General features: G+C 37.8%; 1 protein-coding gene across 6 annotated transcripts in view; it reads right to left on the minus strand.

Moving 5' to 3' along the window:
• Nucleotides 1-15,603, minus strand: part of LOC130922688 (coiled-coil domain-containing protein 102A-like) — an 88,229-nt gene that overhangs the window by 16,085 nt on the left and 56,541 nt on the right. For 4 of the 6 annotated variants that reach the window (XM_057847603.1, XM_057847622.1, XM_057847613.1 and 1 more), the window contains 2 exons: nucleotides 13,305-13,514; nucleotides 11,836-12,006 (listed from right to left, as the gene is read on the minus strand). In XM_057847603.1, coding sequence (XP_057703586.1) covers nucleotides 11,836-12,006; nucleotides 13,305-13,514 — 381 coding nt within the window. Of the gene's footprint in view, nucleotides 1-1,283; nucleotides 1,385-11,369; nucleotides 11,517-11,835; nucleotides 12,007-13,304; nucleotides 13,515-15,603 lie in introns of those variants that run through there. The other 2 variants (XR_009064566.1, XM_057847640.1) reach the window with 2 other exon arrangements.

A 15,603-nucleotide genomic window follows, 5' to 3' on the forward strand; every position in this document is an offset into this window, starting at 1 on the left:
GCAGCTTAGAGAACGTACTTCCAGTGAACATTTCAAAGATAAAAGCACGCCATAAAGATGTCTGGAGTTACTGTCACCATACTTCCAATTCAACACTAATCTTTAAATTGACACCCAGTTTGGAAAAATCTGATTGAGAATGAATAATTTTACTTCAAATTTGCTAACGCGCGCACTTTGCAGGACAAGATGAAAGTTTGTTTGGATCAAAACAACACTTTTGATGGGCTCTATCTGGCAGAAAACAAACATGGCCTGGGGTTTCACACCTATTTCATATTCTACAAACACTTAGCTAGCTTTCAAATGGAAAATTATGCATTGTGTGTTTTTTTATTCTAAATATTCATTATAATTTTCAATTTCTTTCAGCTTTTATTTGGGAATAACAATTTATGGCATTTGAATGGGTGATTTATTTGGATGTATTGTCACTACGTTAGAGGCTGAACTAGTTAAAAAATGAACTAGTTAAAAAAAAGGACAATAATATCGTATATAGGCAATAATTTATGAGACAATGTATCACCACCTAAAATGTGTCCTTTTCATTGATGCCAAGCTAAAATGGGGACGCATTGCTCATTTATCTCATTCTTTTTCTTCTTTGATTCTATGTTTGTAGTCTTGATGTTTTCTTATACCTTTTTCCTCTTTTTCCAGAGTCGGAACTTTGTTCTTATGTTCTTTCCAAACATCAGATAAGCAGGTGTTTCTCCTGATGCTCAATGCTTCTATGTATATGCCATCATGATTTTTTGGTAATTTGTCCTTCTAGTTCTTTCCTTCACATCTGGCAGTTCGGAAAGTCTTTTTCCCGGTAAAGATGATAACATTCAATTTTGGCGTTACCCTTTCGGTAATATGGAGATGCCTTGATGTGTTTAATTCCACTTGTTTTAAGAAAACTTTCAAACAGCTTTAGATGACATACAAGACAAAACTAGTAGTCGGTAACAGTCTGTATGTACTAATTCTCAATTGATCCAATAATGTCCACTACAGACTTTATCCATGGTCTTGGTGGCAACCAAAATGCATGTCGTGGGTCATTTAGAATCTAGGCATTGCCGTTTCTAATTTTCCTTTCAATACCAATGTCCATGTTTGGCCAGTAAAATGTACTCCTCAGGAATGGCGTACTGCAAGCAACACGTCACTTCCGTTCATTAATATTCATGACATTAGCTACTGTTGCTAAGTAGGGACAAACCAACGGTTGTTCCTAATAGGAAATGAATGGAAATCGTGTACGAAGGAGATGTTTACAGAGGTAAACCTACCAATTCTCTCCAAAAATGATGTGCCTGGTGCCAAATTCACTGGCAAAGATGTGGAAGAACATAAAAATGTTCAGTTAAAGAGACGGCTTGAGTGTCGAAGGCTGAAAAAGACGAAAAAAACGAGCCGACGTAAGCATAGCCTTAGCTTTTTTATCGACGCGACTGACAATGACATTCTCCTGTTTCAACAAGCTATCCTTTACCATCAGCCCTGTCTTTCTTATATATCCTCTGGTTGTCCTATGTCTCTTACTGTTCTTGGGGGTAATTTAGTTAGGTTTGTGTAGCGATCGCAAATGCTACTCAGTGACAGCCAACGAACACTTTTAATTTTTTCATTGATAAAAAATCTTAATTCTATAATTTATTTACACTTCTCCCTTACTAAAGTTGTTTGTTTATATATATATATATACATATATATATATATATATATATATATATATATATGTGTACATACACACACACATATATTTAGATATATATCTAAACGGTAACAGTGGCAGTCAGATACCATTGTAATTCTTTTCAGGTCATTCATTGTCAGACAGAAGCAGTACGGCACAATGTTACGCTAAAAAAATAAGTCAAAATATAAAAATGGCTTACCTCTTGGTCCTCTGAAAGACCATGACAACCCAACAAAATGTTTACTGCATAAGAAATGTGAATGGATTCACCGAGCTGGTGTTAAAGTCTGCGCAAGTTGATTCGCTCTTCACATTTTTTCCTCCCGAGTTTTTGGTTTCCGGAAACGTATGAAGAAAACATCCTTCATGTCTCGTAATGTCTAGAGTCGTTTCTACAAGTTCCAAAAAAGCAATGCGTGATCGTCATGTTCGTTTTTGAAAGATTACTGGAGAAAATTGGCACAAATTACATTGTTTCTATGCGAGGGCTGGTCTATAATGTCCCACTTCGGCTTTACTTCCGCCTTACGATGCGACGTCACGGTCTAAAAATAGCATGCGTGCGGTACGCCATTGATTGGTTCTTACAATTCCTTGATGTGTCACGTGTGCAAAATCCATTGCTTGTTTTAGTTATCCTTTGAGCAACAAAATCCTGTGTGCTCTCATAACGTGATAACTCATCTAAATATCTTTTTTGTGGTTGCTTCCTTTTTTAATTATTGCCACCAGTTTTTGCAATGTCCCTTACTCCACTGTGTCCATCGTGTCCTTTCTAATGTCATCCAATGTCAAGGCAGGTACATCCCTTGAAATAATCAAACGTATTCTGTCCATCTATGTATCCACTAGGGCTGAAAAAACTAACCATTATTTACATGATCGGATGATTAATTTGACATTTAGACAAATGGGCTTAATAAATAGACTAACTACACAATTCAATACTCAGCTGTTTATCTGCACATCCAAGAGAATTAGCACTTTTGGGAACAAAATGTGCATATTCTAAATATGTTAAAAGGAGAAATGAGAGGCCATTTACATTAAGATGGAAATACCAGCAAATTGAAAATGAGCAAACAAATGAACATAATATCAAGACCAAAGGTATTACAGTGAGGAAAAAAAAGTATTTGAACACCCTGCGATTTTGCAAGTTCTCCCACTTAGAATTGATGGGCAGGTTTGAAATTTTCATGGTAGGTGCTTGTCCACTGTGAGAGAAAATCTATTAAAAAATATCCAGAAATCATAGTTTAGGATTTTTTAACAATTTATTTGTATTATACTACTGCAAATAAGTATTTTAACACCTGGGGAAAAAAATGTTAATAATTGGTACAGTAGCCTTTAATTACAATTACAGAGGTCAAAGGTCAACAGGTTTGCACAGACTGCAGCAAGGATTTTGCACCACTGCTCCACACAGATCTTCTCCAGATCAAGAAACACAGAGTTTGAGCTTCCTCCAAAGATTTTCTATTGGCTTTTAGTCTGGAGACTGGCTAGGCCCCTCTAGAACCATGATGTGCTTTTTACGAAGCCACTTCTTGGTAATTTTTACTGTCTGCTTCAGGCCATTGTCATGTTGGAAGACACAACCCATTTTCAATGCTCTATCTGAGGGAAGGAGGTTATTCCCCAAAATCTCACAATACATGGCCCTGGACATCCTCTCCTTAATACAATACACTCGTCTAGTCCTATGTGCAAAAAACACCCCCAAACCATGATGCTGCCACTCCCATGCTTCACAGAAGGGTTGGTGTTTTTGGGATGGTACTCATCATTCTTCTTCCTCTAAATACTATGAGTGGAATTAAGACCAAAAAAAGTTCCATTTTGATCTCATATGACCACATGACTTTCTCCCATGACTCTTGTAGATTATCCAAATGGTCATTGGCAAACTTAAAACAAGCCAGGACATGAGCTGGTTTAAGCAGGGGAACATGCATGATTTTAAACCATGACATCTTAGTGTATTACCAACAGTAACCTTGGAAACCTTTCAGGTCATTGACCAGCTCCACGCAGCCCATTCCTCCTCCTGCAGCCCAGCAAAGGAGCCATCGCTCCCCCGGGATCCAGGGTGGCCACCCGCGCACCCTTCAACCGGCCTTTAGGGATGGCAAGAGGGGACGCACCACCACCGCTTTGATCTGGAAATCTTGTAGTATTTTTTCATATGATATGAATGTACAGTGTCCTAAATGACCGATGATGATAAATAGAATCCACCTGTGTGTAATCAAGTCTCCGTATAAATGCACCTGCTCTGTGATAGTCTCAGGGTTCTGTTTAAAGTGCAGAGAGCATTACGAAAACCAAGGAACACACCAGGCAGGTCCGAGATACTGTTGTGGAGAAGTTTAAAGCCGGATTTGGATACAAAAAGATTTCCCAAGCTTTAAACATCTCTAGGAGCACTGTGCAAGCCATCATATTGAAATGGAAGGAGCATCAGACCACTGCAAATCTTCCAAGACCCGGTCGTCCTTCCAAACTTTCTTCTCAAACAAGGAGAAAACTGATCAGAGATGCAGCCAAGAGGCCCATGATCACTCTGGATGAACTGCAGACATCTACAGCTGAGGTGGGAGAGTCTGTCCATAAGACAACAATCAGTCGTACACTGCACAAATCTGGCCTTTATGGAAGAGTGGCAAGAAGAAAGCCATTTCTCAGAGATATCCATAAAAAGTCTCGTTTAAAGTTTGCCACAAGCCACCTGGGAGACACACCAAACATGTGGAAGAAGGTGCTCTGGTCAGATGAAACCAAAATTGAACTTTTTGGCCACAATGCAAAACGATATGTTTGGCGTAAAAGCAACACAGCTCATCACCCTTAACACACCATCTCCACTGTCAAACATGGTGGTGGCAGCATCATGGTTTGGGCCTGCTTTTCTTCAGCAGGGACAGGGTAGATGGTTAAAATTGACGGGAAGATGGATACAGCCAAATACAGGAACATTCTGGAAGAAAACCTGTTGGTATCTGCGCAAGACCTGAGACTGGGACGGAGATTTATCTTCAAACAGGACAATGATCCAAAACATAAAGCCAAATCTACAATGGAATGGTTCAAAAATAAACGTATCCAGGTGTTAGAATGGCCAAGTCAAAGTCCAGACCTGAATCCAATCGAGAATCTGTGGAAAGAGCTGAAGACTGCTGTTCACAAACACTCTCCATCCAACCTCACTGAGCTCGAGCTGTTTTGCAAGGAAGAATGGGCACGAATGTCAGTCTCTCGATGTGCAAAACTGATAGAAACATACCCCTAGCGACTTGCAGCTGTAATTGGAGCAAAAGGTGGCGCTACAAAGTATTAACGCAAGGGGGCCGAATAATATTGCACGCCCCACTTTTCAGTTTTTTATTTGTTAAAAAAGTTTAAATTATCCAATAAATTTTGTTCCACTTCACGATTGTGTCCCACTTGTTGTTGATTCTTGACAAAAAATTAAAATTTTATATCTTTATGTTTGAAGCCTGAAATGTGGCGAAAGGTCGCAAGGTTCAAGGGGGCCGAATACTTTTGCAAGGCACTGTATTATCTTTAAACAAATGCTGTAACTGGTTTATTCCTGTATCATCCCATGTGCTGAAATAAATAGGAAATTTATTAACTCCAAAGTCTGACTTGTGCCAGATTTGTAAAAATTTACACGGGGCTAGTTGTGATTGCAAAATTTCCATACCTCTCCACCAGGCTTTCAAGGTACATGCTATCATGGGGTTTTCGAAGCAGCTATGGTGCTTAATATGAGAACTAATAAAGGGGAGGTTTGCCAATTGTATTCAGTTGCAGTCTGTTTGCTCTAATTCTAGCCATGATTGTTGATCAGTGTTAAGATGTAACCACCTAATAAGATATTGTATTTGATTTGCTATATAATAGTGTTGGAAATTGGGAGCCTCTAAACGCCTCTCTGGTTTATTTCTTTGAAATTTGGCAAGGCTAATTCTGTTTTTCTTGTTTTTAAAATAGAATTTTGTGACGGCTGAGTCTAGGTCTTGAAACCATTTTTGAGTGGGTTTAAAGGGGATCATTGAGAACAAATAATTTTTTTGTGGTAATATTTTCATTTTGACTCTCGCTATCCGGCCCAAAAGTGAGATAGGTAGATTATTCCAGTGTGTCAAATCTTCAAATATTTTTGCTAAGAGAGGTGTATGATTTAGCCAAGGTAATTCTGTAAGTTATGGTGAAATGTTGATTCCAAGATACTTTATATTCTCTATTGGAATATTAGAATTTAGATTTTGATCTGCAGGATTCCATGAGTTTGTTGATAAGGGCATTATAATTGATTTTGACCAATTTATAGCATAATCTGATATTTGTGAACATTTTTAAGTTAAAAAATCTCATGAAGGGAGGATTCTGGTTTTTCTAGATATTATAGTATATCGTCTGCGTATAAGTTAATTTTGTGTTCTGATGTTTGCGAGTGGATCCCTTTGATATCAGAATTTTGTCTTATTGCAATTGCTAATGGTTCAATAAATAGAGCGAATAATAGGGGTGAGAGTGGACAGCCTTGTCGAGTTCCCCTTTGAAGACAGAAACTTTGTGAAATGACCCCGTTTGTGTTGACAGTGGCTTTTGGGGCGTTGTAGAATGTTTTTATCCAACGGATAAATGGCTCACCAAGGTCAAATTTTTTCAGAATTTTGAAGAGAAAAATCCAATTGACTACGTCAAATGCTTTTTCTGCATCCAAAGAGAGGATAATTGCTTTCTCTTAATAATTCTGTACTCTATTAATGAGATTTAACAGCCGTCTTATATTGTTTGTAGAGTTACGTCCTTTATTAAAGCCGGTTTGGTCATTATGAATTATAGTGGGAAGAGTTTGTTCTAATCTAGTAGCTAAAACATTTGCAAGAATTTTAATATCTGTATTAATTAAGGATATTGGTCTATAGTTTGCTGGTTGGGTTAGGTTTTTCCCCGCTTTTGGCAGTAGTTTGATTACTGCAGTGTTCATATTGTCTCTAATTTGACCCTTGGCACTGATTTCTTGAACCATTCTATAGAAAAGTGGTGCCAGCATATTCCAAAAGTGTTTAAGATATGATGACGAGAACCCGTCAGGCCCCGGTGTGCGACCTGTTGGCATGTCCTTTACGGCATTCCATAATTCAGTGAGGGTAGGGTTAGGGTTAGGGGTATCTACCAATTGTTGGCTTTCTCAAGTTATTTGGGGGATGTCAAGATTACTAACAAATAAGTCAATATCTTCTCGTTATGATTATTTGTCACCGAGTACAAGTTTTTGTAGTAGCTATAGAAAGTTTCGTTAATTTTTTCTGGTGATTTTGTTATTATGCCGGCTGAATCTTGTATTGTTGTAATTAATGTTTTTTCCTTGTTACGTTCAAGTTGGGTTTCTAAATATTTCCAGGATTTGTTATTATACTCACAGTTGGTATATCATAGTTGTTGTAACAGAAACTGAGTTTTTTTAGACACAGTGCTATTGAGCCGTTCTTTGGCGCTGAAAAGTTCTTTTGTGGTAGTGTCTGTGGGATTTTTTTTTTTTTTAATATGGTGAATATGAGATGATCTTGCCTCGAATTACGCATTTCCCTGTTTTCCAAAGCAATGATGGTGAAATGTTTGGGGAATCATTAAGTTCCATAAAGTCTTTCCATTCTTTCTTAACGAATGTATCAAATGCTGGGTCATCTAATAAGGAATCATTACAGCGCCAGGTTGCGTGGGGTATCGTGCGGGAGTCAATTTTAAGGGCTAAAGAGATTGGTGCATGATCACTGATGATTATTTGATGTATTCTTGGCGAAATATTGTTAACAGCGGAGTTTTTCACTAGAAAAAAATCGATTCTTGAGCACGAACCATGGGCTAGGGATTGAAAGGTATATTCCCTTTTTGTTAAATGCTTTGCTATCCAAACATCACTTAAGCCGAAATTGACCGTATATTTCCTAAGAGTTCTTGCAGTTTGTGACTGTTTATTGAGTTTCAAATTAGAGCTATCTATACTTGGATCATGTGTTGTGTTAAAGTCCCCTCCTATAATAATTGTTGAGTTCACTGACATGTCACTCAATTTACCAAAGATATTGTGGAAGAACTGTGTATCCTCGTTGTTTGGGGCATATATGTTCACTAATGTGAACAATTTATTACTTATGGTAGCTTGTACTATAATGAATATACCTTCAGGATATGCAATTGCATTATTTAATGTGAATGAGATTCTTTCATGTATTAGTATTGATACTCCTCTTTGTCAACTGTTATAGCTGGCTGAATAGATCAAGTTAAAATTTGAGTTACTAAGATATTTCTCTTTGGATTTGGCTAGATGTGATTCTTGCATGAAGAAGAGGTCTGCCTGTAATTTTGTAATGTATTCCATAATTGTAGTTCTCTTTGCCTGCGATCGGAAGCCATTCACATTAAATGAAATAAAATTTATATATGTCATATGCGGATATTTATAAGTATCTTAAGGAAAGTAATGATCTCAAGATGTGTGTTATAGTATTCGGTCCTGAATGTCATCAACCATTCACATTCATTACAAGCCATACAAGTATGAAGCAAATCAAATTTTAATACAACTGAATGCAATTTTTTGTAAACTGCTTGGTATAATTCACATGACATTAAGACGTTGTTGGAAGGATTAAATACATGGGTAGCATCAACACTGAACATCAATGTTTTAAAGTTTGTTCTTAGTGTGTATTTGAAAATTGCGGTGCGGAAAGGGAGGTGAAAAAGATAACCCAGAAAAAGAAGAAAAGATATGAGCGCCAGTACAGGAAAGTGTAATGTGAGACATGCGTGACTCATAGACTGAGTGATTATCATGCAACCCTGATCTGTACGTGTGCATTGCTTAAATCAGATCGACTTAATACGGCATTATGCACATATTGGAAGTGTTTAGGACGTACAGACAAAGTGATTATCATGCAATCCTAATCTAAATATGTGCCTTGCTCAAACCAAAACAACTTAATACAGCATTATATGTGCACTGGAAGTGTTTACGAATAGCAAACGAAGTATTACACATCCCCAAACTATACAAATGTCTTACTTAAATCAGAACAGCTTCACTCAGCATTATTTGCGTACTAGAAATATTTAGGGATTACTTATCGGTCAGAATAGCCATGGGGTGAACACTTGGTCTCGATATAGGTGACCGTCGATGTAGAGCTTGTCGACTGTTATTGTCGTACGTTTGCCATCTGCTCTGGACCGCTTTAGAATTGGGTAGAGGATTTTCAGTCTTTTGTTGATTTCAGGCGGAAAATTATCATTTATACCGAATCTTGTTCCTTTTAATTCTCTTCCTTTGGGTTTCAACAGTACTTTCTGCTGGTAGAGATCGAACTTGGCGATTATTGGACGCGGACCCTTTCCTCTAGGCCAGGGGTCCCCAAACTTTTTCCTGTGGGGGCCACATAACTTTTCCCTTCTCTGATGAGGGGCCGGGGTCAGTTTGATACAGAAAAAGTGTGACGATTGCAGGAGTGCCTAAATGTAAAAATGTATTGTTTTTCAGAAAGCCACAATCAAATAACCTTTTTTGGATTCTTCACGGAACAAAAGTAAATAAAATAATAATATATTATACTGTACTACAATAATAATAATAATAATAACAATAACAAATAATAATAGCTGAAAAAGAGGGTTAATTTGACTGGGGATCCCTCTGTTGGTGTGTGGTATAAAGCCAGCGACGCTATGGAGTTGTGACATCGATCAGAGAATCAACAGGGGACGTTCAGGATTTATTTGTTTCCTTTAATGATGATGAAAGGAGTATGAGATTTATTTTGTTGTATTGTGGTTTCTGTGAATACAAGTTAACCATATAATATGTCGGTAATATAATATGTATATAACCTATAAACATATACTGTATTATAAACATATCTAAATTAACAGGAACAACATTAAATATAATATAAATGTAATACACTGCTTACATAATGCATACAATGCTAATCATTCACAATAATGAGCATACACATTAAGCAGGAAAATAACTAACAATTTAGATAAGTGAATTTGCTACAAACAAAATTCAGCCTCCACAATGTAGCAAAATCGGCCAACGATTAGCATTAGCGATTAGCGCTAGCAGCTAACGGTTAGAACACGGTGGCTAGCCATTAGCTCGTGGCGGCTAACGAATACAAGGGACCCTAAGCAGGTAACTCATCTGCCAAACTTGTTTATGCACTGCCAAGGCACACTTCTGCAATATACCCAGCTCTCTCATTCACACACAACACTTGGATTGTCACGAAACAGGACGGCAGCTTGAGGAACGAACTGCAGGCAGTGAAAGGAGGAAAAAGTGACCCGTGTACACCAGCAGTGAAGGGAGGAGAGACAGTAACTCGTGCGCGCCAATGAAGGGAGGAGAGAAAGTGACTCGTGCGCGCGTCGCTTTTCTTAAAGGGCCAGCGTAGTAACAATTAAAGCACAAACATGCAATGGGGCTTTCCTACAATAACACTATTAATTAAATCGATAATAACCAAATAACCATCTCTGGACGCTCGCGAGGGTCACGACGTCATAGCATGCTGTCCTCCTTCCTGGTTCCGTGTTTCGATTCCGGTACCGAACGATTCTTGATTCTGAATCTTGTAAGAGGCAGGGTAAAAAATAAATAAATAAAAGGCAGGGTAAAAAAATCTATAGTTTAAATTTCTTTTTGGTTTATATCAGGGTTCACTAAATCCGGACCTCGGAGCCACTTTTCCTGTCGTGTTTTCCATTTCTCCCTCTTCCAACACACCTGAATCAAATAATCAGGATCATTATCAGGCTTCTGCAGAGGTTGCTGATGACATAATCGTTTGATTCAGGTGTGTTAGGGGAAAGAGACGTGGAAAACACGACAGGATAGATGGCATCGAGGTCCAGATTTGGGAAACCCTGGTTTATATTAATGTCTTCGATTTTTTTTTTTTTTAATTATATGAATTTAAAATGTATTATTATTATTATTTATTATCAATACAATTAATATGAAATTCATGAATTGTATCAACTTCTCACAGGGTTATTTTTAACTTAAATTTCTTTGAACTCAAATGTGATGGTTTCTTTCCACAGGAGTGCACTTTCACAAAGGAGAAAACATTTACTTATATTCTTTTACCTTAGCTGGGAGCTTCAATGAAGCAATAGTACAAATTCTTCTATTGATTATGATTTGATGTAGATGAGGCAAAATAATAGGGTTTCCTGATTTGTAAAACAGATTCTGTTGTGTTTACAGACACATGCAATGTTAATGTTTTGACAATATCAGTTAGGCCAGTGAGTGCCGCTGTAGTAGTGTGTACGTATAATGCGGAGGAGAAGAGATGAGAGCATCTGGCTAGGATGCTTTGTGATATGATGCTATGTTTTCACTGCTACGAGTTCATTGAAAAAGTAATCGAATGCTTCATACGGCTGCTTCTTTTTAAATAAGCAACACAACAGATTCCAAACAAAAATCCTTTTAATACTGATGATTTTAACGGAGGCGTCTACTGTTTTACGATGGCGGCTGTTTATTAACGCCAGCGAGTCTGTCATTTTGCATCAACTTCTATTTACATGCGATATCGACCTTAGCCCGACGTAATAATACGATTTATTCTCATACTATTCCATCCATCCATCATCTACTGCTTAATCCGGGATCGGGTCGCTGGGACAGCAGAAGACAGACGTAATGCATTGTTTTACTTACCTGGTTCTGACGGCGCAGCGTGTCAACTACGTAGCCCTCAGCTAGCTTTTGCACTTGGCACTATTAATAGACAGGTGTTCAAATACTTATTTGCAGCAGTATAATACAAATCAGTTGTTTAAAAAAAAAAAAATACACTGTTATTTCTGGATTTTTTTTTAGATTGTCTCTCACAGTGGACAAGCAACTACCATGAAAATTTGAAACCCACCAATCATTTCTAAGAGGGAAAACTTGCAAAATCGGAGGATGCTGAAATTCTTATTTTCCTGACTGTACGAGTTCGTGATTTGTCATGCAAGGTAGTTCATCCGATTATGACCGTCACTGTTCTGCATATCTATAATCCAACAAAAAATAATGAATCTTTAGTTCTTACCTCATCTTCAGCCTGTCCTAATTCTTTCTTTAGCTCTTCCACTCGAAGTCGCAGTTTTTTGACCTCAGCCTCATGGCTTTCCACTCTCCGGTTCGCATGGGTTAGCTCTGCTATCTTCTCCTGGAACTGCTTCTTCAGCTTAGCATGAATGTGGCGAAGGTCAGCCAACTCCTAAAAACAGACCAAAATGGATGGCTTACGAAATAACGCAAACACTAAAGGCTTTCAGATATTCTCCACTCTGAGCAAATACACAATCTATTAACTAGGGATGCACGATATCCATTTTTTGAAATCGATACCGATATCACTAACTCCCTGTTCCTCAAAGCCGATACCGATAACGATATATTTTTTAAAAAAATGTATAACCTGAGTTTTTGAACACCTAGAGGTTTAAAAAAAAAAAAAAAAAAAAAACTGGTGGATTCAACATAGAATTGCCTTTGATCTGAATAGATTTTTCATCATGACATGAACAAAACAGTGCTTTTCACTTCTGCACTGCCCGACAGCCAGCTAAGAATGAATGCGCTTCCATTAACCACAAGGCTTGGTCTTTTCTTGCTTTTATGGGAAGACACTCGTCTTAATATTGTGATAGTACAACATAAAAATACATATTCAATACTCAATTTACAACAAACTGCACAATACACTTATATACACAACTATTATATGTATAGCATAGCACACTAGCTTGAGCTACTAAAGTATTGGCTGGCTTCTATAACACAAAAACTTATGAAGTTCTGTACATATGACCCTTCACCACAGAAGTAAACATATATTGCACATCCATATGTTATAGTAAACATAAAACACTTACATATATTTCCGAGGCGGAAACTAACAGAAAGCACTCACGATTGTCAGTGCTACTACTAGACACTGCAATGTGTAAGTGAATGAACAAAACTACTGTAACAAAAAATAGATGCAGTGAATTATTCTGACCAGCAGGTGGCACAATGCCCCGCAAATGGTCAACTGATTTCCCATACTAGTGTGTACTGTACACTGTAAAGCCAGCACAGTACATATTATCGATCCTATTAATAATGTTATTGGATTTATCGGGATGACGTCATAATTCCTATTATCGGACTGATAATTATCGGACAAATAATTATCGTGCACCAGTACTATTAACACAAAAAATGGTAATTTTTGGATCACTTCTTGGTAAAGAAAAGAGGAAGCCAGAGAAACCACATAGGCCTCGCACACAGTTAGGACAAAATAGGATCTAATTTCATTATTAAACGCTTCCTTTCACTTTCAACAATGATCTCAAGATCTCAAGAATAGTATAGTATAGTATTTAAAATCACTTGCTCTAGCATTTCATAGGACTTTTAATATATTAATGTATACGGTTTGCTGATATTTATCTGTCTCTAAGGCTCTTTGGGCTCTTTTTTCCCCTGACGATTTAAGACTATAAATAAATTGGACTTGATTTTTACCTTGTTTTTCTCAAACAACTCAGTCTGGATGGCCTTCAAGTCAGTGCTGATTGCTGATGCAGCCTGGCGACATTTCTTTGCAATCTGTTCTTCTAGATCTTCAGTCTGAGCCTTCAGCTTCTTGTTGTCCCTCTCCAGTGCCAGTTTCTCTGTCTCCAAACGCTCTCGGCGACCCCATTCTGCTGCATTTTCTACCTGCAACCTCTCCATCTGACAGCAGAACAAATTTCATTCATTAATAAAACAACGTCTCCTCCTAAAATATTTGAAAGAAAAGGTCTATTATTTTGTTTTACATTTCAAGCTGTACTGTGAAGTAATTTCATAACATGCCAAATAGGGTCACAATTAAAGTAATTAAACATTGTCCAACAAATAAAGCATGAAAAAATAATTTATATGTTGTATATTTGACAAAATAATCGCGTTTCCAAAGTTCGAGCCTGAAAGGGGACGAACCCGTGATACGTCACACCGAGAACAGCGATGGGAGCGCTCCATACGGCCGCCCTACAAAGCCCTTCAAACAATGCTTCAAACAGCGATATAAGTGATAGATCAAGCGCAAATGAGGAGACCCAAGTTTTTGAAGAGTTGGAGGAAGAGGAGGAGGAGGTTGGAATTTTATGTTGGATCGTACATGTATTAGCCAGACGCTAATCAGGATGCAAACAATGTGCCCAGACTACCTGACATCGAATGGAGACAAGACCCATCGAGATTACAAGATTGGTAAAATATAGGCTGTTATTATTTTCATGATTTGAAGATGCAGGCATTTGCACATAATTTTATGTTTTTGTCTATCTGATGACATTGTTTAAAAAAAATAATAATCAGACTGCATGTTCATTTTGGCAGATCCGGCAGCGCTCGTGCATATAAAATAATAATATAAAAACGTTGGGGGGTGGGGGGGAGTCGTTGATGGCTTTCTCCACTTTATTGTGGCAACAATAAGAAAACAAAATAATACCGGACTGCCGCCACATTCGACCGCGAAGTTTTGCTTGTTGCTCATCTCCGCCTCGCCTCGTACTTCCCGCTACTACTACTTCCTGGGGCTATCGGCAGGAAGTGGCGTCTAATGGCGTGAGGAAATGTAGTTTTTTCACACAAGCGAACAGATTACAAAGCACCACTTCAGTGTTGTCCCGAGACTACATTTCCCATGATTCACTGCGGCTAACGTCGCCAGCTTCTACTGTACATTCCACAACAGTTGGCAGCTCTGCTTTGACAAAGTCATCAGTCATCTATCCAAAAATCACACTTACTTTTTGGCAAATCCTTGATCATAAGCAGACCGGTTAAGGAAGCAGGCATCTTCGAAGTGTTTTCAGCAGAGAACACTACTCGATGATGGCGTGAAATTCATTCGCTTTGTGCAAACGAAAGATGTCCATTTACGTGCCCTGCTATCCTTTGGCCACTCATACAACTTTTCGTTTGAGTGAGAACAAAACATCGCCACACACCGCCGTGGCATCTTACCGAGAAGCAAAGCAACAAACAATACTCTTCTATGGCGGACTTTCTCGCACTTCCCGGTGTGAAGTAATTTCCGAAGATTTCCGAAGATAAGCATTTTCGTTGTCAGGGGCGTTGCTATGGGTTAAACAAACAATCTGGAAGGGTTGCGTTAAAAAAATAATGAAAATATGCTTATAATTGTTTAGCCATTGACATTATTCAAAAACATGGTTGGCCAACCTTAGTTCACATTTGGCCATTAAGACAATTAGGTTTCAGATCTAATTAAACATATGAGACAAACTTCTAAATCCAGTTTGTATTTTCCAGTTTGTATTTCATGGCATTTAGGTGTTAAGGACAGAGCACCCTTTGTGTAAAGGCTGAATGTGAGAATCTGCCGATACAGAGTTCAGATCAGATACCCAAAGAAATTTAGTTTTTGTTTTTATTTGAACAAAAGTTCCAAACATGTTACACTTAGGCCTATCGCGAGAACAAATTTTAGTGTGCGATAATTTACCTCATAAATTTTTGCGATATGCGATATTATTGCGCCCCCCCCCCCCAATTTTTCTTTTAAACCAATTTACAATAACAGTGAGAATACAGTATATATTAATAGATTAAGTACACATTTAAACGCGATAAGAAATCACAACTAAAAACAATAGATCATGCTTCTTAAGTAAAAGACATCAATATTAATACCACACAGAAATAAAGAATACATAAAATGTGTTTTTCAAGAAAAAAAATACAATTGCATTTAATAACTTAAGCACTTAGGCAAATGAAAACTTTTCCCCTCATAGCTTCTGCAATG

The sequence above is a fragment of the Corythoichthys intestinalis genome, chromosome 1 (genome assembly GCF_030265065.1).
Source record: "Corythoichthys intestinalis isolate RoL2023-P3 chromosome 1, ASM3026506v1, whole genome shotgun sequence".
NCBI classification, from domain to species: Eukaryota; Metazoa; Chordata; class Actinopteri; order Syngnathiformes; family Syngnathidae; genus Corythoichthys; species Corythoichthys intestinalis.